The sequence below is a fragment of the Astyanax mexicanus genome, chromosome 1, assembly GCF_023375975.1.
Source record: "Astyanax mexicanus isolate ESR-SI-001 chromosome 1, AstMex3_surface, whole genome shotgun sequence".
NCBI classification, from domain to species: Eukaryota; Metazoa; Chordata; class Actinopteri; order Characiformes; family Acestrorhamphidae; genus Astyanax; species Astyanax mexicanus.
The window spans coordinates 14,196,218-14,220,809 of record NC_064408.1 but is presented as its reverse complement, the minus strand read 5'-3'; the positions used below and the strand labels follow the sequence as shown (position 1 = coordinate 14,220,809).

Here is a 24,592-nt window from a genome sequence, read left to right as displayed (position 1 = left end):
TAAATCTATGCTGATGAAAGTGAGGTGTGTTCAGGTACATTTCTGGCGTATTGCTATCTTAGTGGTGGAAAACACAGATGCACCACAGTATGAAATGAACCTAGACAACAGTCAATCGTCAGATGGCCATATCTGTCTTTTCCACACAGATGGGACATGGTGTAGGTTTTGTGCATCTCAGCAGAGGAAACTGACCTTTACTTTCGCCTTGTGTAGGTGCCCAAGCAAGTAATTTAAAGGAAGAGCAATGTTATTTTATTGTGTATTCTGTTTATTATTGATGTAAATGTTGTTTTTGCTTGCTGCAGCGCGTCCTTGTGTGTGTGTAATGAGCGAAAGGGTACACATGCTGAGCTGTGCCTGTAAATAATCTCCTTGCACACCTTCACAGCGTGAAGGTTTCTTCTGCTGAGATCCGCAAAAGTGCTGCACTGTTAAGATACACTGCTAAGGTACAGCCAATGGAAACCCAAAAAAACAGTGTCTCATCAGTGAAAATTAGAATATCATATAGGACCAATTGGTACTTTTGGCAGTGTGGGCAGTGTGCCAAGTCCTGCTGGAAAATGAAATCCACACTCTCCATAAAAGTTGTCAGCAGAGGGAAACATGAAGTGCTGTAAGATTTTGTGGGAAAAAACTGCACTGACTTTAGACTTGATAATAAAACACAGTGGATCAACACCAGCAGATGACATGTCTCTCCAAACCATCACTGATTGGTGGAAACTTCACTCTAGACATCAAGCAGTTTGGACTGTGTGTCTCTCCACTCTTCCTCTGCTCCCTTCATTTACTAATGAAATGTAAAATTTACTGATGTGGGTGGTAGCACAACACAAACTGCATTTGTGATTTTAGATTTAATGGTGCTGATGTACTTGATGATGTACAAAGAATTTATACACTCACTGTTCAGAAAAGCACGGTATAAAGATGTATATTTCCCAGGATTATTTATTATCAGAATTTGTACATTTCAACACAGTGTTTTGTTTATTGATAAGTCCCTTGGTTTGATGGTTGCTTTAATCTCTCACAGCAGGCAAAGATACACTACACAACAAATGACATCATCAGTGAATCTATTTACAGTTGTGCTTATTTTAGTTTAAAGTTTGTAAAGGTTTTCACAGCTGCACAGAGTCTGCAGTGAAACTCTCCCCATCCAAACTTTCAGCTTTCTTTCACAGCAGCTCCTAATAAAGATCCAAAATGACCTCCGAGATCTTCCTGCCACACCTCCTCTCTGTGTGTTTATTCCACATCCAGCTGCTGTGATTGTGTTCTCCAGTTTTAATGAAAGGTGAAAAGATCTCCACTGGTTTGGACCAGTTTGTGAAGAAAGTGTGCGTGTTCAGTGATGTTGGTTAGTGTGTGTGTGTGTGTGTGTGTGTGTGTGTATAGCAGGTGATGAGCAGGTCTCTGGGGCGTGGTGGTCCAGTGTATTGGGGGGAGGGGGGTGTTCTTCTTTATCATTCAGTGCAGTAGTAGTAATCTGTTGTACAGCAGCAGGTCTGGCTGCGTCCACCTCCTCCTCACTCCTGTTAAAAAAAAAGGCATTAAATTACATTACATCAGAATACAATGGTAAAATAAGAGATTACCCCCAAGGAAGGCCTTACATACAGTACAAGTCAAACGTTTAGATAAACCTTTTCATTTAATGTTTTTCTTTATTTCTTTATTGAATTTGTTTGCTGCATTGTATATTACTATTCAACAGTGGTGTGCAGTGAGGCCCTTCTAACCCTTCAGAGAAGGGGTGACAATAAGTGCATGTAAATAATTACATAATTTTAAATCAGGAAATATATATTATAGCTATTGTAAGTGTAAGAATTTATTGTATAAATTAACTAAAATAAAAAACAGCAACTAATTCAAAGCATTAGTCTGTGTTTTTAGTTGCTACATGACTCTTATCTGACTGACAGATATGGGGGGGTGGTTGCAGAAGGGGTACCCACTATATTCACTGCACACCCTTTCTATTAAATACATGAAACTTTTAGGGGACACATATGAAATTACTGTATGTATTAAACAGTAAAATAGAGTGTAAGTCCTCCACATTAATCTCCTGAGCTAAACCTGATGAACTGAGATGGTGATTTGAGGTGATTTAAAATGAGCTGGAGCTTCACAACATGAAGGAAAAGCAGCAACTATTGTTCAGCACCTCCAGGAACTCCTTCCTTCAAGATGCTGAGAAAACTATTCCAGGTGACCCTCCCTCATGAAGACACTGAGATATAAATACCAAGAGTGTGCAGATCTGTCCTCAAAGATAAATGTGCCACTTAGAGGAGTTTAAATTATACAACTTATTCTGGTTTGTTTACAGAATTATTCAGCATGTGCTCCTGTATAAGTTTAATAACTTTAAAATAGTCTTCAATATTAAATGTACAATGTCGAGAAAAATCATAATAAGACATGGTACACTGCTTTCCATGTATGTCACATGATGACACTTGAGAAGACAAACTTCTGTGCCATTTAATTTCTTCCCAGAAATCAATTATAATTAATTGAAAAATATTTTAAAGGCCCATTCTGCACCAAAATCTTTGTTTCTCACCAGTTTTGATCAGTTTTGGTAGTGTTGGTTTTCTTTTTTTTCTCCTTATGTTGGTCATTTGCAGTAAATGTTTGGGTAACTGAGGATCGAGATGGATACATCAGTTGTGTCCTTCAAATCAGGCTAAATGTCAGCTGTGGTCACCATTCTATTGGACTTGATTGAAATTTTTCTTAAGATTTCTTAAAATAAGCAATCCCAAAAACAGTCCCAAAATGAGTGAAGTAAGATTTAAATCAAGCAAAAATCCCTTATTTTGTGGGATAAATTTGGACACAAGAATCAGAAAAACTTGACTGGTAACAATGTGCTTATTGTGATTAATTATCTGGAAAAACTGTTTTTTAACCACCTTGACCATCAAATACCAGCTCAGATAATCTGAAACCAGCTGGTTTGAGTTTACTCTTAAGCAGTGAATAAGTTAAATGGACAGCATTTATCTTACCTTTCTTTCATCAACCTTTTCAGGCTGTTCTTTGGGCACCTGCAGAAATAAAGTACAATTTTCACAAATCATATTTATAAAACAAATAAAACTAATATCATAAATGATGCATTTATTTGTTAAGGAGGTTTTGAGAAATACAATGATGTACTTGACAACTAAATCAACTTACCAACAATAGTAAGATTTTTTTTTTTATATAAAGTTTATTTTTTAATGCTGGTTTCTGATTGGCTGGTCTAGTGTTGTTTGGCTCAGTCTGAGCCACTTTGTTTCTCATTTACAGAGACAGTGCTGATACTGCCTTCCAGACATTTTCAAATATCATATTTACAAGATAAGAACACCGCAAAAACACCGCTCTGATTTTTTTAAACTGAGGATTTAAACCTTAAATCAGCTTAAATTTAAACAAACCTTTTTTTCAGATAAACGTTTTGGATTGAAATCTTATACAGCACTTTTAAGGCACATATTAATGAGTATTTTTCTTTAATTTGCTTGTTAATTATTTTAAGTTTTATCTCACAGTCTTGAAAGTTCTATCCTTCTCCCACTCACAATGTTTCTCCATTTTTCTCTCAGACATTCTTATTTTTCTCATTTAAATCTCCTCTTAATCTAAATCAATCCTCCTTGAAACATCCTGAGAAACAACAAAGAATGTCCCTCAGGTGGCTGAACCTGTTTGATGTTTAGACTGTTTAGACAGTTTTCGTGTATAGCTCTCTTTTCTGAAATCTCAGCCATCTGTCTATGCTGACTATCAGAGTGGAAAGAAACCTCATGCTTTTCTCATTTGTCTCCAGAACTTCCCACAGTTAAGTGCTCATGCTGATCTTCTGCGTTCTCCTGAGGGGGGTTAAGAGAACAGATTCACAAATCAGTTCATTTAAACAACTGTAAGACCTGAGTTATTTATCTTTAGGAAAATAAAAAAATAATCTTGAACCTGATCTATTTTTCTCATGTGTTTTTTTTACCTCTCTTTGGTGGTATTTAGACTGCATACACATTGGATTTGTTTCTTAAATCAGATCTGCTGAGATTAAGAGTATGTAGACCATCATATCATCAGATTTTAACCACCTCCAAATGTGGTTTGAACCAGATTTGCATTATATGCTTAAATAAATTGAATTTACATTTACTTGAACACTATCCTTTAAGAAAAATGGAGTAAACTCACCCACTCTATACCTCATGACGAACATCACGCTTCTTTTAGCATTGAAACTTTGTGGGGCTTCAGTTTCCTACTTGCCATCGAAGTTCTTTCAGAAGCCAATCAGATCCAAACTACATTTGAAAGTGGTCTGATACAGTCTTTTTTGTACAGATCAAATCTATGTTCTATAGACTGTGAGCCAAAATCTGATACACAAATCTGATTTAATCGCTTTATATATACAGATCTGATTTGGGAAGTAAATTCAATTTGCCTGCAGTCTGAATTTAGCCTGCCTCTATATCTGTCTCTTATTATCCTTTATTGCTATCTCTTTATCTCACTCTCTATAATAATGTTTCTTCTCTCTGCTGTTAGAGATGGATGAGTTGTGTCAGTGTGGGAGTTGCTACAGTAACTATGTCTGGGGGATTTGTGGGGACAGTCTTGGTCTTGCATCTAGCGGAGTGTGAGAGATTACAGAAACTGGCATTATCCACGTGCAAGCAACTCACCAACACACACACACTCACACATTCACATGCAGTTAATATGTAGTAGGGTTAAACACCCATTAATTGTCTCTCATGTACACACACAAACTTTTAACAGATAAAATGTTTGTAATACAATGTTTGTAATATATATATACACACATTCACTTCTCATTCAATGCGTTTTCTTTATTTTCATGACTATTTACATTGTAGATTCTCACTGAAGCATCAAAACTATGAATGAACACATGTGGAGTTTTATGTACTTAACTAAAAATGAGCTGAACCTCCACAGTCACCGGACCTGAACCCAATCCAGATGGTTTGAGGTGAGCTGGAGCACAGAGTGAAGAAGGCAAAGGGGCAACAAGTGCTAATAAACACCTCTGGCAACTCCTTCCTTCAAGACTGTTGGAAAACCATTTCAGGTGGCCACCTCTTGAAGCTCATTGAGAGAATGATGCCAAGAGTGTGCAAAGCAGTAATCAGAGCAAAGGGTGGCTATTTTGAAGAAACTAAAATATAAAACACGTTTTCAGTTATTTCACCCCTTTTTTTGTTAAGTATAAAACTCCACATGTGTTCATTCATAGTTTTGATGCCTTCAGTGAGAATCTACAATGTAAATAGAATAGTCATAAAAATAAAGAAAACACTTTGAATGAGAAGGTGGCCTGTACAATGTATAATTTTGATTTTTTCCATAGCTATATATATATATATATATATATATATATATATATATATATATATATATATATATATATATATATATATATATATATATATATAAAGAAAGGTTTTCAATTTGGTAAAGATGGATGATCACAAGCCATCAGGAGAACATGCCAATTTGCATAAAAACGGATTAAAAACCAGGGTTATTCCACAAAATACTGATTTCTGAACTCTTAAAACTTTATGAATATAAACTTGTTTTTTCTTTGCATTGTTTGAGGTCTGAAGGCTCTGCATCTTTGTTGTTATTTTAGTTCTTTCTCATTTTCTGCAAATAAATGCTCTAAATGACAATATTTTTATTTGGAATTTGGGAGAAATGTTGTCTGTAGTTTATAGAATAAAACAACTATGTTCATTTTACTCAAACATAAACCTATAAATAGCTAAATCTGAGAAACTGATTCAGAAACTGAAGTGGTATCTTAATTTTTTCCAGAGCTGTATGTATAACATGTTTTAGTACATGCACTGCTGATTAGAGTTATAGGTGTTAATCTCACTGTGTAGAATCAGACTGGAGTGCTGTATGAAGTGTGATGGTGTAAATATTAGGATTTCACTCTTTCACACACATTTCCTCTGATAACTAGTGACACTCTGGCTCCATCTGGTGTACACAGATATAAACAGCACTGATGACCCTACAGCAGCTGTTTAAACAGGAGTCATGTAGTAGAATCATGTAGTACGCTGTTATGCAGCATTTAGGTGCTCTTATATGAGGAAGCTGTTAACTTGCAGAGGCTGGTTACCCTGATGAACTTCTCCTGTGCATCAGAGGTAACTCTTGCTCTTACTTTCCTGGGGTGGTCCTGATGAGAGCCAGTTCCATCATACCATTTTTGATGGTCTTTGCGACTGCAAAGTTTCTTGAATTTTTCGGATTGACAGACCTTTATTTCTTAAAGTATTACATTTTTGTTTTTAATTAGTTAAGTAGGTTTTGCTCTAATTTAGATAACTATATTACTCTTTACAGCTGATGCTCTCAAACGCATTAAGAGACAAGAAATTCAAGTAATTAACTCTTGACAAAGTTCACCACAGCTATTAACTGAAAGCCTGAATTCCAGGTGATTCTACCTCATAAAGCTGACTGAGAAAATCCAGCTAAGATGTGCAAAGCTGCCAGTAGAAGAATCTAAAATATATAACATTTTACATTTTTCAGATTATCAATAAACATCTATTTTCTGGTCTCTTTTCACACATAATGCACACCAGATTATAAGGCGCATTAAGTGACACTAGTAAGGATGCGTACATTGAAGTGAGCAAGGGCGTCGCCATGTTTCCTTACTAATGGGGAAGCATCTAAGTAAGCAAAACTGTAATTCTTAAAAAAATATATATTTTAAAGTCAAACAAGTGCTGGATGTTAACCTACACAGATTTCTCTTCTACTTCCGTGTATTTACAGTAAGCTTAGATTGTTCTGGTAACCCAGGACCCTATCAGCTAGCTATTCGTCCCACGTAGCTTTTTTTAACATGGCAAACACGCAGACTACAGTCTGATATACTCGCCACTGAACACTAACTGTGTTTTTTGCACCCAGCCTTAGTGCTGGAGAAACGTTACAGAAAACTCACCCCTAGCAGAGTTGCTTTACTGCTCCTTAATACCTGACTGGTAGAATTTATACATAAGGTGCACCGGATTATAAAGCGCACTGTCGATTTTTGGGAAAATTAAAGGCCTTATAGTAACACTGAATTTAAGGTGTGTCTAAACTTGAGTGATACTGAACCTAATCCTTTTTACATATTTAGTGCTATTACACATTCTTACCAGAGAGGTCTCTAAATCCCCAAATCCTTCCAACTGACAGACTGTTGCTTTGATTTGACAAGTTTTTTTACATTAATTACATTTTCACTAAAAAAAGCTCAAATAAAGAATAAACAGAGAATGTTATCCATCGAGAGAAGCCTTTGGATTAACCAATGAAAACCAATCACTCTGCAGAGGTCATCAAAAATGAAAGAGCATGAAATCCATGGTTAAAGAAGGAGAATATATTAGTATAACCATGTAAACTGTGGTATTTATCAGGCAGGGGAACAGAGGAAACACCTGAATAGCTTTAGATGAGGTCTATTCAGGGATCAGCTGGATGAAGAGGGTGAGAAGTGCATGCAGGTGAGGGTCAGTAGGACATGCAGGTGAGGGTCAGTAAGACATGCAGGTGGCCTCAACTGTAGGGATATGAGTTTACTGTGATTCTGATTCTGATTTTAGTGTAGACTGTAATTGAACTACTGTACATGATCATATATAAGACATATCTACATTATTCAAGTAGTGTAAATCTGAAATAATGCAGAATAAATCATTCTAACCTAAAGAACACCAACCTCGTCTTGGACTGTTGTGTATTTGAACTTCATGTTTTTGTAGAAATCTCTCTTCGGCAGTAAATATAAGAGCACTAAATCGCACACGACAGTTGCCTGCAAAAAGAAAAGAATAAAGCCAGAGTCAAAATACAGCACTTGTCTAGTCATGGTCAGTGTAAGATTTATTAATTTATTTTTCTGACTGCAAAAATAGAAAATTAGATTTTAAAGTTTATCCATTTTTTTATTTTAGTTCTCATCTCTGCACCTCACAATTTGATTTTCAGAAAAAAAAAAAAGAATTTTCTGTTTTTTTTCATTTTTGCATTTTGCAAGGATCATACCATCGGATTTGTGTTACAAGATACAAAAATGTACAAATCTGAAAATTGAGAGAAGATTCACCTTTTCATTTTTCTTAAATTTGTGTTTGCCAAAGGCTGAAATGAAAAACGATATCGTCTCTATCCAATGAAAAACACGTATCTCCATTTTTGTCAATTTTTAGTTTACTATATTATTTAAACAGACAAACTGTTCCTTACACTGTGCCAAAATTTTTAGATAAACAGACCAGTAGAAACCCTTTAAAATGACCTGAAATAAACTCTTTTTACATTGACTTCCATTTAAAGTTTACAAGATTTTTTCTCTCTCCTGTAAAGTTGCTGTTTTGGAGATAAGTGTTTTTCATTAGACAGCGATGATATATTAGAAAAATTGGATGAAAATCCATTTCTTCTTTACTCTACTAAATAGAAAAAAAAATAATGATTACGTTTTATACCCAATTTTCTATTTTCAATTTTTTTATTTTATTTGATACAGTCAAAAAACTAAGCTTCTAAAAGTTCTAACACTGACCAGTCACACTCCATCATTTATACTATTTAATACAAGCCATCTGCAGCTTATCTGCTCTAACTTCTTATCACTATATCAAACAATCTAAAATTATAAACCACTTCAGTGTGTTTACACTACCGGTCGTCATATTACACAATATCAATCACTCCTAATGTACGTCAGGCCTGTTCATTCGTAAAACAGTGCAGTCAGACTGCTCCTAATAAGGGTTTCATTCAATATCTCTCACACCGGCTGCGTAAACACCGGGAGGTGAATGTGAATTGTTTGGAATGATAAAGGAAGGAGTCTAGTCTAGCTTATTCCAGACCTGACTGCCTGAGACACTCACCACTCCGAAGATTCCCACTCCAGATCCTATAGCCGTCAGAGTTGGAATAATGTCAAATTTTCTTGCCTAAAAGGAAAAGAACAACCGTTAATGACAAGTAAAAACACACTGGAGAAGAAGGAAGGCTGAAGGTCTTACCAGTCCGTGTACGATGATGTCGATACGCAGCCCAAACACCTTCATTAACGTCCTCTTCTCCACTTTATCCTCCACGTAATATTTAGCCTTTCTGAAACACACATAGGAGTTGAGTAGATTAGCTCTTTTCAGTTTCTGAATCAGTTTCTCTGATTTTGCTATTTATAGGTTTATGTTTGAGTAAAATGAACATTGTTGTTTTATTCTATAAACTACAGAAAACATTTCTCCCAAATTCCAAATAAAAATATTGTCATTTAGAGCATTTATTTGCAGAAAATGAGAAATGGCTGAAATAACAAAAAAGATGCAGAGCTTTCAAACCTCAAATAATGCAAAGAAAACAAGTTCATATTCATAAAGTTTTAAGAGTTCAGAAATCAATATTTGGTGGAATAACCCTGGTTTTTAATCACAGTTGTCATGCATCTTGGCATGTTCTCCTCCACCAGTCTTACACACTGCTTTTGGATAACTTTATGTTTTACACTCCTGGTGCAAAAATTCAAGCAGTTCAGTTTGGTTTGATGGCTTGTGATCATCCATCTTTCTCTTGATTATATTCCAGAGCTTTTCAATTTGGTAAAATCAAAGAAACTCATCATTTTTAAGAGGTCTCTTATTTAAAAAAAAAAAAGTTAAAAGTTTGGTCACATCTTATTGTATTAAATTTTTTTCATAATTAAAATTTAAGTTAAATTTAAATTAAAGTTCTGCATGGTAGATTAAACCATGAAGACTAAACTCACCCAAACTATGCAGAAAAACATGTATTTTTTTAAAAGCATGCTTCTACAAAGGAGCACCTCTTGTTTAGATAGAGACAGTTTTGCACATCTTGGCTGGATTTTCTCAGTCAGTTTTATGAGTTAGAGTCACCTGAAATTCAGACTTTCAGTTAACAGCTGTGCTAAACTCATCAAGAGTTAATTACTTGAATTTCTTGTCTCTTAATGTTAAAGTTTGAGAGCATCAGTTGTGCATAAAGTAGTGAAGAGGTAGAGTTACAGGTATACAGTGAATAGCTCTATTTGAAGAATGTTCTAATACAGATTATGAGAAGCAAGAACTACTCAACTAAGCAAAAAAATAAATAAATAAAACTTAAATTTCAAGAATTCAAGTGAAGTCACATATGTAGCCAGGTGGTGAATTGACGGTGACACATAAACCATTAAAAATGTTATGATGAATAATGATCTAAATGGTTTTATCCTTTACTCACCTGAAGTTGTAGCCCACTGATGCTCCCTCGCTGGAGCTTCCATAAAGGCCGTGGAATCTGTATTTAGGAATGCATTTTTGGATACTGAGGTCCAGATTACATTCCCAGTCAATCAGTATCCCTATAGCTCCACCCTGCAGGAGAAAATGGGTAAGTACTGTATTTTTAGCACTATAAGGTGCACTTAAAATCCTTTAATTTTCCCAAAAATCATCAGTGCGCCTTATAATACTTTGTGCCTTACGTATGAATTCTACCAGTCAGGTTGTATAGAGCAGTAAAGCCTAAAGTACAGCATTATACAGGAGTTTACTAGTATTAGCATTAGCCGCTAACTGCACGAAGCTCTAGTTCTTTCACTGTTTAGAGGTGAGTATTATCAGCCTGTAGCCTGATGCTAACCCCTGGCTTGCACTGCTGGAGCACCACTAGCATTAGCTAATAACCACGCTAAGTGCTCTCTCTTTTACCGTTTAGAGGTGAGTATTATCAGCCTGTAGCTGCTGCTAACCCTGGCTAGCACTGCTGGAGCACCATTAGCATTAGCCGATAACCACGCTAAGCGCTAGGTCTTTCACCATTCAGAGGTAAGCATTACCGGACTGTAGTCTGCGTGTTTACAGTGTTAAAACAAATTACGTGGGATGAACCGCAAGGTAATATTGTCCTAGCTTACCAGAACACTCAGGGTTTCTCAGTGTAGCTCTGTCGGGCTGCATTAGCTGCTAACTGTGGCTAGAACATCCAGCCAAGACGAAGAATTATCTAAATAATTACTAAATCATTTCATATGTTGTTCTTCATAGTTTAGATGACTTTAGTAGTAATCAGAGGTGGAAAGTAACTAATTACATTTACTCACATTACTGTAATCGAGTAGATTTTATGAGTAATTTGTAATTTTTTAAGTAGTTTTTAAATTAGGTAATTTTAATTTTACTCAAGTACATTTTGACACAAGTAATTTACTTCACTTCATTGGAAAATTACCCGTTACTGAGTGAAAAATAAAATGCTGGGGAAAAAAACAAATAGTCTGAATTAAAAAAAAAATTAGTTTTGTTCTCCATGGCAGCGCAGCTGAACTTTTCCCAGCAGTGTTTATTACGGTTAGCGGGAGAGATGCTGTGTAAATCAGCATTGTGTCGTGGGGTCTGGGTGCGCGGCTCGGGGAACCGGTTTTCTGTCGAGTTATGCTACCCATCGATATGTTTTTAATGATAATACCTTAAGTTTTTATTAGGAACATCTGCTTGAATGTTAAAAAAACATGTAAATAGTCATAAAAAATAATAATAAACTGTAAAACTATAAAAATACGGTTTATAGTCACCTATATGACCATAACTTTTTAACAGTAAAGAAAAAAATGGATCATAGAAACCTATACCACTTGTTCTTAAAAATGCTTTATGGGGTGGTCTGAACAAATACTGCCTGAAAGATCCAAATTATTTAATTGAATAATTATTTAATTTATGATTTGTTGTACTTTTTACCTCAAATAAATAAAAGTAACTATGTAACTTTTACTCAAATTACATTTTAAATTGAGTACTTTTTTACTTTTACTCGAGTAGATTTTTAGATGGGTACTTTTACTTTTACTTGAGTAGAATTTTAGCAAAGTAAAGGTACTTTTACTTCATTACAATTTTTCAGTACTTTTTCCACCTCTGGTAGTAATCTACAGTGCAAAAGAAAATTTTAAAATAATGAAAAAACTCAGAATTTAAGATGTGCCCAAACTTTTCACTGACAATGTAAATGTCTTTAATTTTTTTTTTTATAAATTTGTATCATACTGCCCAGTCCCATGTGATACTGATTGATGTCATATCACTCAGCTCAACCAATTTGATTTCATGTCTCAGGCTGGTCTACATCCAAAAAAGGATGCACATATATGCACAATACTTTTGACACCAGTAGCCCGTGAAAGGAAGTGAGGCAAATCTTCACGGTGGAGAGTGAAGTGGAAATGTGTTTATGACTATATTATTCAAATGGACGCACATCAAAGCCAAGCTTACAGTGAACTGCGGCTAATCAGGAAATCCCTGAGAAATGAGGGCAAACTGCAAATCCACTGAGAACATGGTATGTGTGTGTGTGTGTGTGTGTGTGTGTGTGTGTGTGTGTGTGTGTGTGTGTGTGTGTGTGTGTATAAAAGAGAGAATATGACCTACCCCTTGAGCTATCTGAGTGAAGTTGAAGCCGGAGTACTGGGCAATATCTCCCAGTTTAAAGATGGGACACAGTGGATCCTTCTCTGGATGAAACATACAGGTTTTGATGTAATTCTGATCAACTCCTTCCACCAGGTTACTCCTGCAGAGAGACAAACGTGAGTTTTTCTCAAATGTCAGATCTTCTTTGGGTCGTAGTTGTGTATTGGACCTCAGAAGAGCAGAGCATTTAGGAAGCTCTGTTAGTAAAAATCTTTCTAATCACAGTATACAAATCAGCCATAACAATAAAACCACCTGCCTATATAGATATGTGAAAAAGTACAGTGGTTTGAAAAAAAGTATTCATACCCCTTTAACTTCTTCACATTTTGTCACCTTACAACCACTAACTTAAATGTATTTTATAGACATTTTAAGTGATAAACCAACACAACATAGCACATAATTATGAAATGAACATTTGTATAAAATAAAAATCTGAAAAGTATAATGTGCAAATGGTATGTAGCCCCTTTTACTCGAAACCCCCTACATAAAATCCAGTGCAGTCAACTGCCTTCAGAAGTCACTGAACAAATTAAAAGAGTCCAGCTGTGTGTAATTTATTCTCAGTATAAATACAGCTGTTTTGTAAAGGTCTTAATGGTTCATTAGAGAACACTAGTGAACAAACAGCATCATGAAGACCAAGGAACTCACAAGTCAGTGATAAAGTTGCAGGGTTCAGTTATAAAACATATCTCAAGCTTTGAGCATCTCAAGGAGCACTGTTCAATCCATCATCCACAAATAGAAAATGTATTCTACAACTGCAAACCTAACGAAACATGGCTGTCCCCTCAAACTCACAGATCGAGCAAGGAGAGCACTGGTCAGAGAAGCAGCCAAGAGGCCTATGGTCACTCTGGAGGAGCTGCAGAAATCCACAGCTCAGGTGGAAGAATCTGTCAACAGGACAACCACAAATCTGACCTTTATAGAAGAGTGGCAAGAAGAAAGCCACTGTTGAAAGAAAAACATAAGAGGTGCTCATCATGCTGCATGCAGCATTCCAAATGTGAAACGTGATGGTGGCAGCATCATGCTGTGGGGATGCTTTTCTTTAGCAGGGACAGGGAAGTTGGCCAGAGATGAGTGCTGAGCTTCTGTGGCAAGGCGTGAAAATTGCTGTTCACAGAAGCTCTCAATCCAACCTGGCTAAGTTTGAGCTGTTTTATAAAGAAGAATGGGGCAAAAAACTCTGTCTCTAGATGTGAAAAGGTGGTAGAGACAAACCACAAAGCACATTCAGCTGTAATTGCAGCGAATGGTGGCTCTACTATTGATGTAGGGGGATGAATATTTTTGATACTTTTTCAGATTTTTATTTGATACAAATTTTGAAAACCATAATTTTATTCCACTTCACAGCTATGTAGTACTTTGTGTTTGTCTATCACCTAAAATCACAATAAAATACATTTAGGTTTGTGGTGGTAAGGTGACAAAATGTGGAAAAGTTCAAGGGGTATGAATACTTTTGCCAGCCACTGTATTTGTCCCCTTACATATTTCCTTTATTTTTGCTTTTTCTGTCATACTTACATTTTTAAATTACATTAACAAACCCAACTTAATATCAGACACATAACTTGAGTAAATATATAAAAAAATGTTTTTAAATGATTTTTTAAGGGAAAAAATCTATCCAATCCAACATGAATCTGTGAGAAAGTAATTGCCCATTAATTAACTGTGATTAACTACACTTTTTGGAAAGCTGAATTCAATTTCTCTACCAACCACAACCAGGCCTGATTACTGCCAGACCTGTAGAATCACTGAAGAATCACTTAAATCATCTAAATAAAACATGTCTGATAACATGAAGCAGATAAAAGCAACACATTATGCTGTGATCTACATACATTCAAAAACAGATGGCAAAACATTGTTAAGTCATTGATCATCTATCAGTCTGGAAAAGGTTACAAAGTCATTTCTAAAGCTTTGGGACTCACAGCGGACCACAGTGAGAGCTATTATTCACTTATGGAGAAAACATGGAACACTGGGGAACCCTCCCAGGAGTGTCCAGCTGACCAAAATGACTCCAAAAGAGCATGAACAACTCATCCAGGAGGTCACAAAAGAACCCAGAACAACATTTAAAGAACTGCAGGTCTCACTTGCCTCAGTTAAGGTCAGTGTTAATGATTCACTAATAAAAAAGAACAAATATTTTTTTTAAAAATGCTTGTTATATTAAGTCATGTTATCTTTGCCTGATATTAAAATGTGTCCATTAATCTGAAAATGTAAGTATGATAAAAGAGCAAAAACAAATACTTTTTCACAGCTCTGTATGTAATTGGAGACAATTATAGTAACAGTCCTGCATGTTACTTTTAGCAAATAAAAAACATTGCATTAATATAAGGACCACCATACTCAATCTCATTTACATCACTGTCCTTTACTAGGCCTGTCTCTTTACTGCTTATTACTAATAATACTTTATTACAGTGCTAATCTATGGAACAGATGTCTGCCAGTTTAGTTTAAGGACCTAATGTCTACATACCATAACTACTCCATAAAAAAAAAAACTTTATAAAACACCTTAGACCAGGAAAGGTAAATATTAACATAAGCTTTTACTCAACGAATATAGTGAATCTTGCTTTTTAAATACATTATTTGATGCTAATGCATATTGTTGCTGTCCTATGAAAAACACTTCTCTCCATTTTTGTCGATTTTTAGTTTACTACATAATTTGAACAGACAAACTGTCCCTTAAAAAAAATCAATATATACAGTACAACACTCTCACAGTACCTGACTACATTAAACTCGGGGAAGGTGATGGAGTTCTTGATGAAGAGTGTGTAGTTCTCAGCTGCTAGGAGAAGTGGAGGACTGAGAACACGAGAGAAAATGAAAGAGAGAGAGAGAGAGAGAGAGAGAGAGAGATAGAGTATTAACATTTGCACACACAATACAATACAATTTACAATAAATAAAATTTTTTCAGGGTTTTAATCAGTCAGAAGCGCATCTGTATTTCCTGCCACCAAGATAAAAACATGCCAGAAATTTACCTGAACACACCTCACTTCCACACCACCACACCACAAAGTGTAGATCTATTCCTAAACTCTGATGCTGTCTTAATGGTGTGGGCGCAAGGCGTAAAAAAATGACTGTTGGCAGGATGTAAGATAGCAACCAGCATTGTGTACGATAGTGTCACATAGGAAGGATAAGAGGATGGACATAAATTCAGATATTAAAATGTTTGAAACTGGATGAACAAAAGCAAAACAGAAAACAAACACCGGTATGCAAGAAACACAATAAACAACACTTGGAAACTAATTAACAAAAACAAAAACAAAAAAGAAATCAGATTTACAAAATCAATAATACTAGCATCAAAAAACAAACTTGACATGCAAACAGCATAGTAGCACACAAAAGACTCAAAAACACAGAAACAAAGGTGCTAAAATACACAAGGAGGGTGAGGAACACCTGGGACCAGTAACAAGGGGGCGTGGTTACAAACAAGACACAAGGTGACAACACTAATAGCTAGGGCGGGGCTTGGGTGGAGACAAGACAGTAACAAAACAAGGCCATGTGCTTAAAAAAGCACATGGCTGGGAACACAAGACAGGAAAACAAAGGGCAGAAGCATATAAAACCAAAAGAGGAAAAAACACAAGACAGACACAGGCTAAGGTGTGACAAAAAGGGCCCTATATAATTAAAGTCTTATTCCCATGTACAGGGGTTGGACAATGAAACTGAAACACCTGGTTTTAGACCACAATAATTTATTGTGGTGACGGACAGTTCTGGTGGAAACAGGAGAGTTGAGGTGCACATTGAATTCTGCCGTGATTTGATCAGCTGTGGTTTTATGTTTTTTTTTTGGATACAATCCAGGTTAGCACCCGAACATCCCTTTCAGACAGTTTCCTCTTACAGCATCCACAGTTAATCCTGTTGGATGTGGTTGCTCCCTCTTGGTGGTATGCTGACATTACCCTGGATACCGTGGCTCTTGATGCATCACAAAGACTTGCTGTCTTGGTCACAGATGCGCCAGCAAGACAGGCAACAAAAATTTGTCCTCTTTTGAACTCTGGTATGTCACTCATAATGTTGTGTGCATTGCAATATTTAGAGCAGAACTGCGCTCTTACCCTGCTAATTGAACCTTCACACTCTGCTCTTACTGGTGCAATGTGTAATTAATGAAGATTGGCCACCAGGCTGCTCCAATTTAGGCATGAAACCTCCCACACTAAAATAACAGGTGTTTCAGTTTCATTGTCCAACCCCTGTAAGTTAGAATAGAGTATCATCCATAAAACAGAAATGTCCTACTCTGGTATTTGGCGGTCGTCTTCTACAGGACACCAGGACATGATCTCACACGTGTTGGTTGTGTTCACACACTTTCCCGTCATTTCCCCTGAGAGAAAGGGAGCACAGGAACAGCAAGTGGAGGGAGAAGACTCGAAAAGATTAGAACACAGTCCAGACCAGATTCAGTACAACATTAAAAACTTTGGCTTCATGCAGGAGGAAGCAAGAAAAGATAATATGAAATGCATGCACACACACAAACACAGACAAGTACGTGCTTTAGCAGGTATTAAATTAATATTTATCCTATGTTGTCTGGCATCTTTAACAATCCTAATGCACTGGGATCAATTTGACTCCTATTACTACCCTTATTTAATGAGAACACCCAAAACGCACCCAGGATTAATTAAGATTAATTAAATGCCTTTTTGCACATTTTCGAGCTGTTCAGGGAATACTTTTCCCGTCGTTACGATAGCAACGACACAACTACCAGCCCTAAATCAAGCTGCACAGTGCAGGGTTGAAGATTTGCCTATACACCGCTAAATTAGTGCCTTCTAACTCAAATTTGATATTGAATCTAAAACCCTGGTTCTGAATACTGTTGGTGTGTACTGTCAGCAGGCCAGTTTCTGTTTGCTGAGATCAGTTAGAGACTGTTGATTCTGCAGCGCGCTCCGTAAAGCCCAGACTCCTTAGGTAAACATGGTGTGTCTCTTTGTGGCGTGTCTACTTATGTAAATATGAATAACAATGAAGTCTCTTCAGCTCAGTGTTTGCATACAGTATGTCTGCGTATGGGATGACTACTCTGTGTTGTTTGCAGGGTTTTATTTGTAATGGAAATGAGATCTTTATCCATGAAATGCTCAAGTTTCAGAAGTTTTGTGAGGTGTGAACAGTGATGCTGTAATCAACATCATGTAAATATGTAGGTATTATCCAAATGTGAGGTTTGACACAACAAAGATAACATTCTGCAGTGTAAAAAGATAAAAGATAAGGTTATGAGGTAGACTCAGGCTACACGCACGTAGCACTTTAAAGAGGTCAAAATCCAAACTTTTTCATCATATGTAACATAGGCTCCTATATTAGTGTTCTATAGCGCACTGGTCAATTGTGGACCAGTGGACGCAAAAATTATGCTTTGTTTGGCTCTAAACGCGAAAAAGGCGTGTACTAATTCTATTAACCCTCCTGTTAAAGTTTAAAGATCTAGAAAAAATAGTATTATTTTCAGTATGAAACTTCTTCTGCTTGACTTTTGAATCAGTGTAATCAACATATAATATGAAAATGGTTCATCTCACATATTTGCAACCACCCCCTGCAAAAACTAAAACTACAGTAAAGCAACATCGCAATGTTATATAAAACTATTGTTTTATATGTTGGTCAAAGTAGTGAAACATTAAAAGAAGTTTAAACAAGTATTTATATATATATATATATATATATATATATATATATATATATATATATATATATAAAACTGAGTAAATTATCCTAATTGAACCATTACCTGTTAGAGGTAAGGAACACCATTACACTAAAAATTGATAGAATGATTAATAATTCAGGTAGTAATGGAGTTAGTAATATTTACACTGCTTGTTAGAGCCGGGTGAGCTCTGACTTTGGCGCGTTCGTGTCTTAACAGTGCGGCGCTTTTGTGCGTCTCAGCACAAGGAGGATACTGACCTGCGTGTTCACACTGTGAAGATACACCAGCAGCTCGTTTAAGGGAACAGCAATGTTTTTTTATTCTTTATTCTCTTTATGGATGAGTTAAAAGTTGGGTCTGTGCTCTGCAGCGTGTCCTGTATTCTTCAGATTAGTGAACCCTGACTGTGGGAATTACACTGACATGTTATATGACTTTTGCCACGCCCCAAAAAAGCCAAAGAACACTGCACTGATTTGTGTGTGGGGTCTCCTGCTCTGAATGTGAATATGATTTCTCAGACTTCATGGTTGCTTGCTTGTTCAGATAATCATTTATAGCCAGACACCACCAGTGATGATCAGTATGATCACTATGGTTGGTGTGGGCAGTGGATAACACCATTACCTGCCAGTGATAACCTTGTAAGGCAGCTAAATGCCATAAATGCAAATGTAAAGGACCCACTGCACTGTCCACTGAGGGTGGTGATGCCTTCTATGACATATTCCTGGTACACATGTCATACTAGTGTAGTGTAGTGTAGATCAATGTTAAATGCTCGCACAACATCAGGCACCCACTATCAGACCCTTCTCAAACTCTGATAATTTACATAGCCTTGCCATTAGCATGCTGGCCTTACTCACAAGATAACACCTCAGAACATACATACAAGTGTAGATATTTTCCCAAGCCGTGTTCAATTCACATACTGCTATCCCATGGCTCAACAGTGTACAGTTTATGATGTGAAGTCCAGGTGCGCTGCATGCAGGTGTGAGTGGGTTAGTGGGTCTGCAGTAGGAAACTGTTAGTAATGTAAGACGTCTGCAGTGCGCCGGCGAGTCCTGTAAAGAAGTGGTTAGAGCTTTACCGTTGCCCGTACGTTTAAATTCGCCCTTCTTGCAGTCTTCATCCGAATGGCACGTATTCTTTCCATCTGGCAGCTAAAACAAAAATACATACAATACACACAATTACTGCATCAGCATCTACATAAAACAGACAAAAGGAAATGTACATCTGCTAATTCATAGTTTTTTTTTCTGAAATCAAGAACAAAAAATAAAAAAAAGTAATTCTGCTTTTGTTGGAGTAACTGACTCTACTGCCCAGAGAGAATTTCTACTCTAAAATTATGCACTAAAATGTAACATTTGGCAGAAGGCTGAATACCAAATACAATCTTTTATCCATTTTAATTATTTACTTTATTTACCCTTGCATGATTTCAACAGACTAAATATATTTTTTGTCTGTTTTTGTAAATATATATTTTTTTCAAAGAAATATCCTTTACAAAACAACAACTAGCTTTATTGTTTATTACTAAAAAAATATTTATTAAACACTGAACATTTTTGTCATGCTGCCCAGACACAAGACAGACACTCGCAGATACAAATCACACAGTTTACTAACAAATAGGCTAGGCTTACAAGAGTAGTTAGGGGCAGGCAGGGGCAGTAACAAAATGGAAGAATAGTATATAAATAACATACTGGAGCGTAGACAGGCAAAACAGTTTTGTACACGGTAAATCCAGTAAAGAGAGCGCAAAGGCAAAAGAAGAGTCAAAAATACAAAAATGGTTGGCAACATAATAAACAACAGAGAGAGCAAGACATAGAGAAATCGAGAGTTGGAATCAAAAACAGGTTGGTAAAAAAAGGCAATAAACAAAGAAAGAGCATTGTAGAATAGCAAGATAACTAGGTTCCATAAACGGCAGGGAACAGAGCAAACAGAGGGGTATTTATGCTAGACAGGCCAGGTGGAAACAATCAGTAGCTGGGGGAGCAGAAACACTGTAGCATCATGTAATCAGCAGAGTCAGGAAAGTCCGGTGTGAGTGCATGCTGGGAATTGGATTCTTTTTTAGCAGACAGGCAGCATCAGGACTGACCATTTTCACATATTCAGTATAAACTATTCTGTCTTTTCATTTAAATTATTTAATTTGTTCTATTTTCTCTTCTCTTTCTCTTTTCTATTTTGGAGCTTTAATTACTCATGAATGCAGCATTTTTTCAGTTTTCTCCTTATAAACAATACAATTTGACTTTGGTCAGTTGTAATTTAGTTTAATTTGATACTTTTTAGTGATTTAGAATTTCACTATGCATTCTTATTGTCATTATGATATTAAAATCACTTGATTTTTCTAAAAAGATCTTAAAATACATTCAACCCTATTTTGCACACTGCAGCACGTGCTTAGCACATGGGGTGTACGCATGGCGTGCCTGCATAGTCAAGATAGCAATGAACGTCTGACAGGTGACTCTTGTCAGGGTTCTAATTAGTCAGTGGCGCACCTGTGTTTTTGCTTGCCAAGATAGCAATACACCAGAAATCTACCTGAACACACCTCACTTACAGACTACCATGCACATCGGTGTAGGTATATTCACAAGCATCTTTGCTAGTTAAACGTTCACTTAAATAAAGTACTAAATTAATGTAAGTAGATGTTACGTATTAACCTATGTTAATATATGTGGAGAGCTGTGTGACAGCAGATGTTGAGTGTCAGACATTCCATCACATAACTTGCATATCTACATTTGATTACCTGGGTGTTACCCTTTATTTAAATGAGTTGCAGGGCTAACCTTTGCATGTTGATGAGTGAGCTGAAGCTGAGGAGATTTTTACAGTATGTGCTGTAGCTGACATATTAACAGAGAATACAGTATTGTTATTGTGTCCTTCTAGAGTAGACACATATTTACCTGCTAGTAGTCTTATGTAAAGGTTTGTAAACTGTAATAAAAAAATCTATTCTGATGAATCTAAAACATATACAGCTCTGAAAAAATATGAGAGCACTTAGAAACAATGAGTTTCTTTGATTTTACCAAATTGAAAACCTTTGGAATATAATCAAGAGAAAGATGGATGATCACCAGCCATCAAACCAAACTGAACTGCTTGAATGTTGCACCAGGAGTGCAGGCATAAAGTTATCCAAAAGCAGTGTATAAGACTGGTGGAGGAGAACATGCCAAGATGCATGAAAACTGTGATTAAAAAACACGGTTATTCCACTAAATATTGATTTCAGGACTATTTATGAATATGAACTTGTTTTCTTTGCATTATTTGAGGTCTGAAAGCTCTGCATCTTTTTTGTTATTTCATCCATTTCTCATTTTCTGCAAATAAATGCTCTAAATGACTAAATTCTCATTAGGAATTTGGGAGAAATGTTGTATGTAGTTTATAGAATAAAACAACAATATTAATTTTACTCAATCATATACCTATAAATAGCTAAATCAGATAAGCTGATTCAGAAACTGAAGTGGTCTCTTCATTTTTCTCAGAGCTGTAATTCAGGGTATTAGTTCTGGCTGTTTGGCGGCTTGTGATTGGCTAATGGAATTTGACATTAACAGGCTATAACATGCTAAACACTCTATGCCAACTGTTTATCTTTGCTAAGTCTGTCCAATGCATTTTTACGTTGAGCAACATGCTGATTTATCATAGTGCTGCTGTTCAGAACCTGCCTCTGCTCCTCTAGCCTTTACCTAGAAACTAAACAGAGCTTGACTCTGCATGCCTTCACCACCCACTCCAGATCACAACTCCTGCTCCACTGTGAGAATGGAAATTTTTATATGAAATTAATCTACATCACTGCTCTACACTGAAGAAAATGAAGAGTAAAATTTATTTTAAAAAGGTTTCGCAACTTTCTGCATTTGCTTTTTTTAAAGTAAATTTAATTTCAGATCAATTTAAGTAACTTCTACTCGGTCTCAAGACTTAAATGTTGCATAGAGTGAATAAGTGAACTGAACCTCAGTCAATCCTTTCTTTTATTAAACTTTACTGTCACGTTGAGTGAAAGGACAGACGAGGAGAGCGGACGCACACGCAAGTAATCATTTATTAAAGAACAGAAAACACACAAACAATAAACCAAACAGGAACTTGAAGTATAAACTGAATACAAACTAAACAGAAACGCATAGAGCTTAAATACAGACACAAGGTGGGAAAGGGAACAGGTAACACCTGGGGACTGATTAATAAGGGGCGGAGCTACAAATTAACACAGGTAAGTGGAAAATTACTGGGGAACAGACAGGGAGATGAGAAACACAGGGAAAACAGGGCAGGGGCGTGACATTTACTATTTTTATTTTTGCTAAATCAATAATTTCTTTAAGTAACCTTTACTTAATTTCTGCATACAATATTACCTAATTACAATTACTCAATTTATACAATATTATTGAACTAGTTTATGATACATAATATATTATAATTCCTGAAATATAAATATTTTTAGTTAAAACACACATATTACACTGTATCAACACATGGATGGCATGTAATACATTTTGTTTAGTATACTAAAAAGAATGTATTACGTGCCATCCATGTGTTGAGACAGTGAGACATGCACTGTTTACAAAATAAATCTTTGCGATTATGTAAATATTTGAATGTGTGTTTTAACTAAAAATATTTCAATTTCAGTAATATTGTATAATTTAATTAATAGTTAGGTAATATTTTATGCAGAAATTTAGTTAAGTTTAATAAAAAAAAGGGATGGATTCAGCAGAAATAAATGAAGTAAAGTTTACTAAAAGAAATGATTGACAGAAGTTCAGTTCACTTATTTACTCTATTTAACATTTAAGTCTTGAAACCGAGTTGAAGTTACTTAAATTGATCTGAAATTAAATTAACTTAAAAAAAAGCAAATGGAGAAAGTTGCAAAACTTTTTTTATGTAAATTTTATGCATCATTTTTGGTCAGTGTACACCATCATTTATCTACTGGTTCTGTTTTATTTACAGCTTACTGTATATTTTCTACATATCTTAATGGGAGATTGTGAATTTTCTCAATAATCGCTGTGAGTCTATAAGTTTCTCGGGCCTTTCTGGCCTTTTTACACCATGATAACATTCTTACCTCTGGGCACGTGCTCTGCGTCTGTCCCACAGTGATGATGAAGTTCGTCATCACGACAAAAGACTCAGCACCCTTTAAAAAAAAGAGACAGATAAAAGAGATGAGAAGGTTCAGACTTACAGCCCCCTTCATAATTATTGGAACCCCTGTTTGAGAAGTGTTCTTTTGCTTATTATAAATTATAATTTTTTATAATACAGAACAGCAATGCAAAAAAAGAGAAAAATCTTAATCTTAATTTTAATTCAAGTGTCTTTATTTGGTGGGGAAAAAATCACACATTAAGAAATAAATATTTTTTTATGAAATTATGTGTGCCACAATTACTGAATTACTGGCACATGCTTAGTGAGAGTAAGAGAAATGGGTCTCTGTGTTACACCATCTCGTCGCTGTCCAATGAAAAACCCTTATCTCCAAAACAGCAACTTTACAGGAGAGAGAAAAAACCTTCTAAACTTTCAATGGAAGTCAATGTAAAAAGAGTTTATTTCAGGTCATTTTGAAGAGTTTCTATTGGTCCGTTCATAAAGACATTTTGGCACAATATAAGGGACAGTTAGTCTGTAGTCTAATTATGTAGTAGACTAAAAATCGACAAAAAAGGAGATAAGTGTTTTTCATAGGAGAGCGACGATATTTATACCCCAGGGAAACAGAAAGTGATGAATATCTGATTAAAGGTTTCTAGATACTTTAATCCACTTTAGAAACTACAGAAAAAATTACATAAATGGTTCAAATTCATTTATTTCCAAGAAACTCTTAAGGGTGCCAATTATTGTAAAACAGGTCATTTTATGAAAAATACATATTTGTTAGTTTTTTTTTTTTTTTTTTTTTTATTCGCTTGAGTTGAAGGTTGCTTTTTTTCTTTTATTTTAAGGCTTTTAAAACATTCTATCTAGGGGTGTCAATAATTATGGAGGGCACTGTATTATGGGTTGATATCTTAAACAAGAACTAAGCCTGGCCGTGGATGATATTTTTTTCAATCGATAACATCCATAAATCATAATAAAAAATATATAATTTAGCAGCTTATTCATGCTGTTTTCATATTCATGTTGTGCTGGGAGAATAATACTT

General features: G+C 35.7%; 1 protein-coding gene across 6 annotated transcripts in view; it reads right to left on the bottom strand.

The window, feature by feature from the left end:
* Positions 1 to 939: 939 nt before the first annotated feature.
* The window catches only part of p2rx1 (purinergic receptor P2X, ligand-gated ion channel, 1), a 51,269-nt gene continuing 27,616 nt past the window's right edge, over positions 940 to 24,592 (bottom strand). Inside the window, exons 3-14 of one of the 6 annotated variants that reach the window (XR_002649428.2) lie at positions 23,504 to 23,575; positions 19,439 to 19,511; positions 16,908 to 16,995; positions 15,351 to 15,431; positions 12,528 to 12,669; positions 10,339 to 10,472; positions 9,114 to 9,204; positions 8,976 to 9,041; positions 7,796 to 7,891; positions 3,816 to 3,884; positions 3,033 to 3,071; positions 940 to 1,544 (exon numbers count right to left, since the gene is read on the bottom strand). Coding sequence is in view for 2 of the 6 variants with exons in the window: in XM_022665770.2 (XP_022521491.2) it covers positions 1,539 to 1,544; positions 3,033 to 3,071; positions 7,796 to 7,891; positions 8,976 to 9,041; positions 9,114 to 9,204; positions 10,339 to 10,472; positions 12,528 to 12,669; positions 15,351 to 15,431; positions 16,908 to 16,995; positions 19,439 to 19,511; positions 23,504 to 23,575 (888 nt within the window). In the remaining 4 variants the exon portion in view is untranslated. Of the gene's footprint in view, positions 1,545 to 3,032; positions 3,885 to 7,780; positions 7,892 to 8,975; positions 9,042 to 9,113; positions 9,205 to 10,338; positions 10,473 to 12,527; positions 12,670 to 15,350; positions 15,432 to 16,907; positions 16,996 to 19,438; positions 19,512 to 23,503; positions 23,576 to 24,592 lie in introns of all 6 variants that reach the window. The other 5 variants (XR_002649429.2, XR_007427920.1, XR_007427908.1 and 2 more) reach the window with 5 other exon arrangements.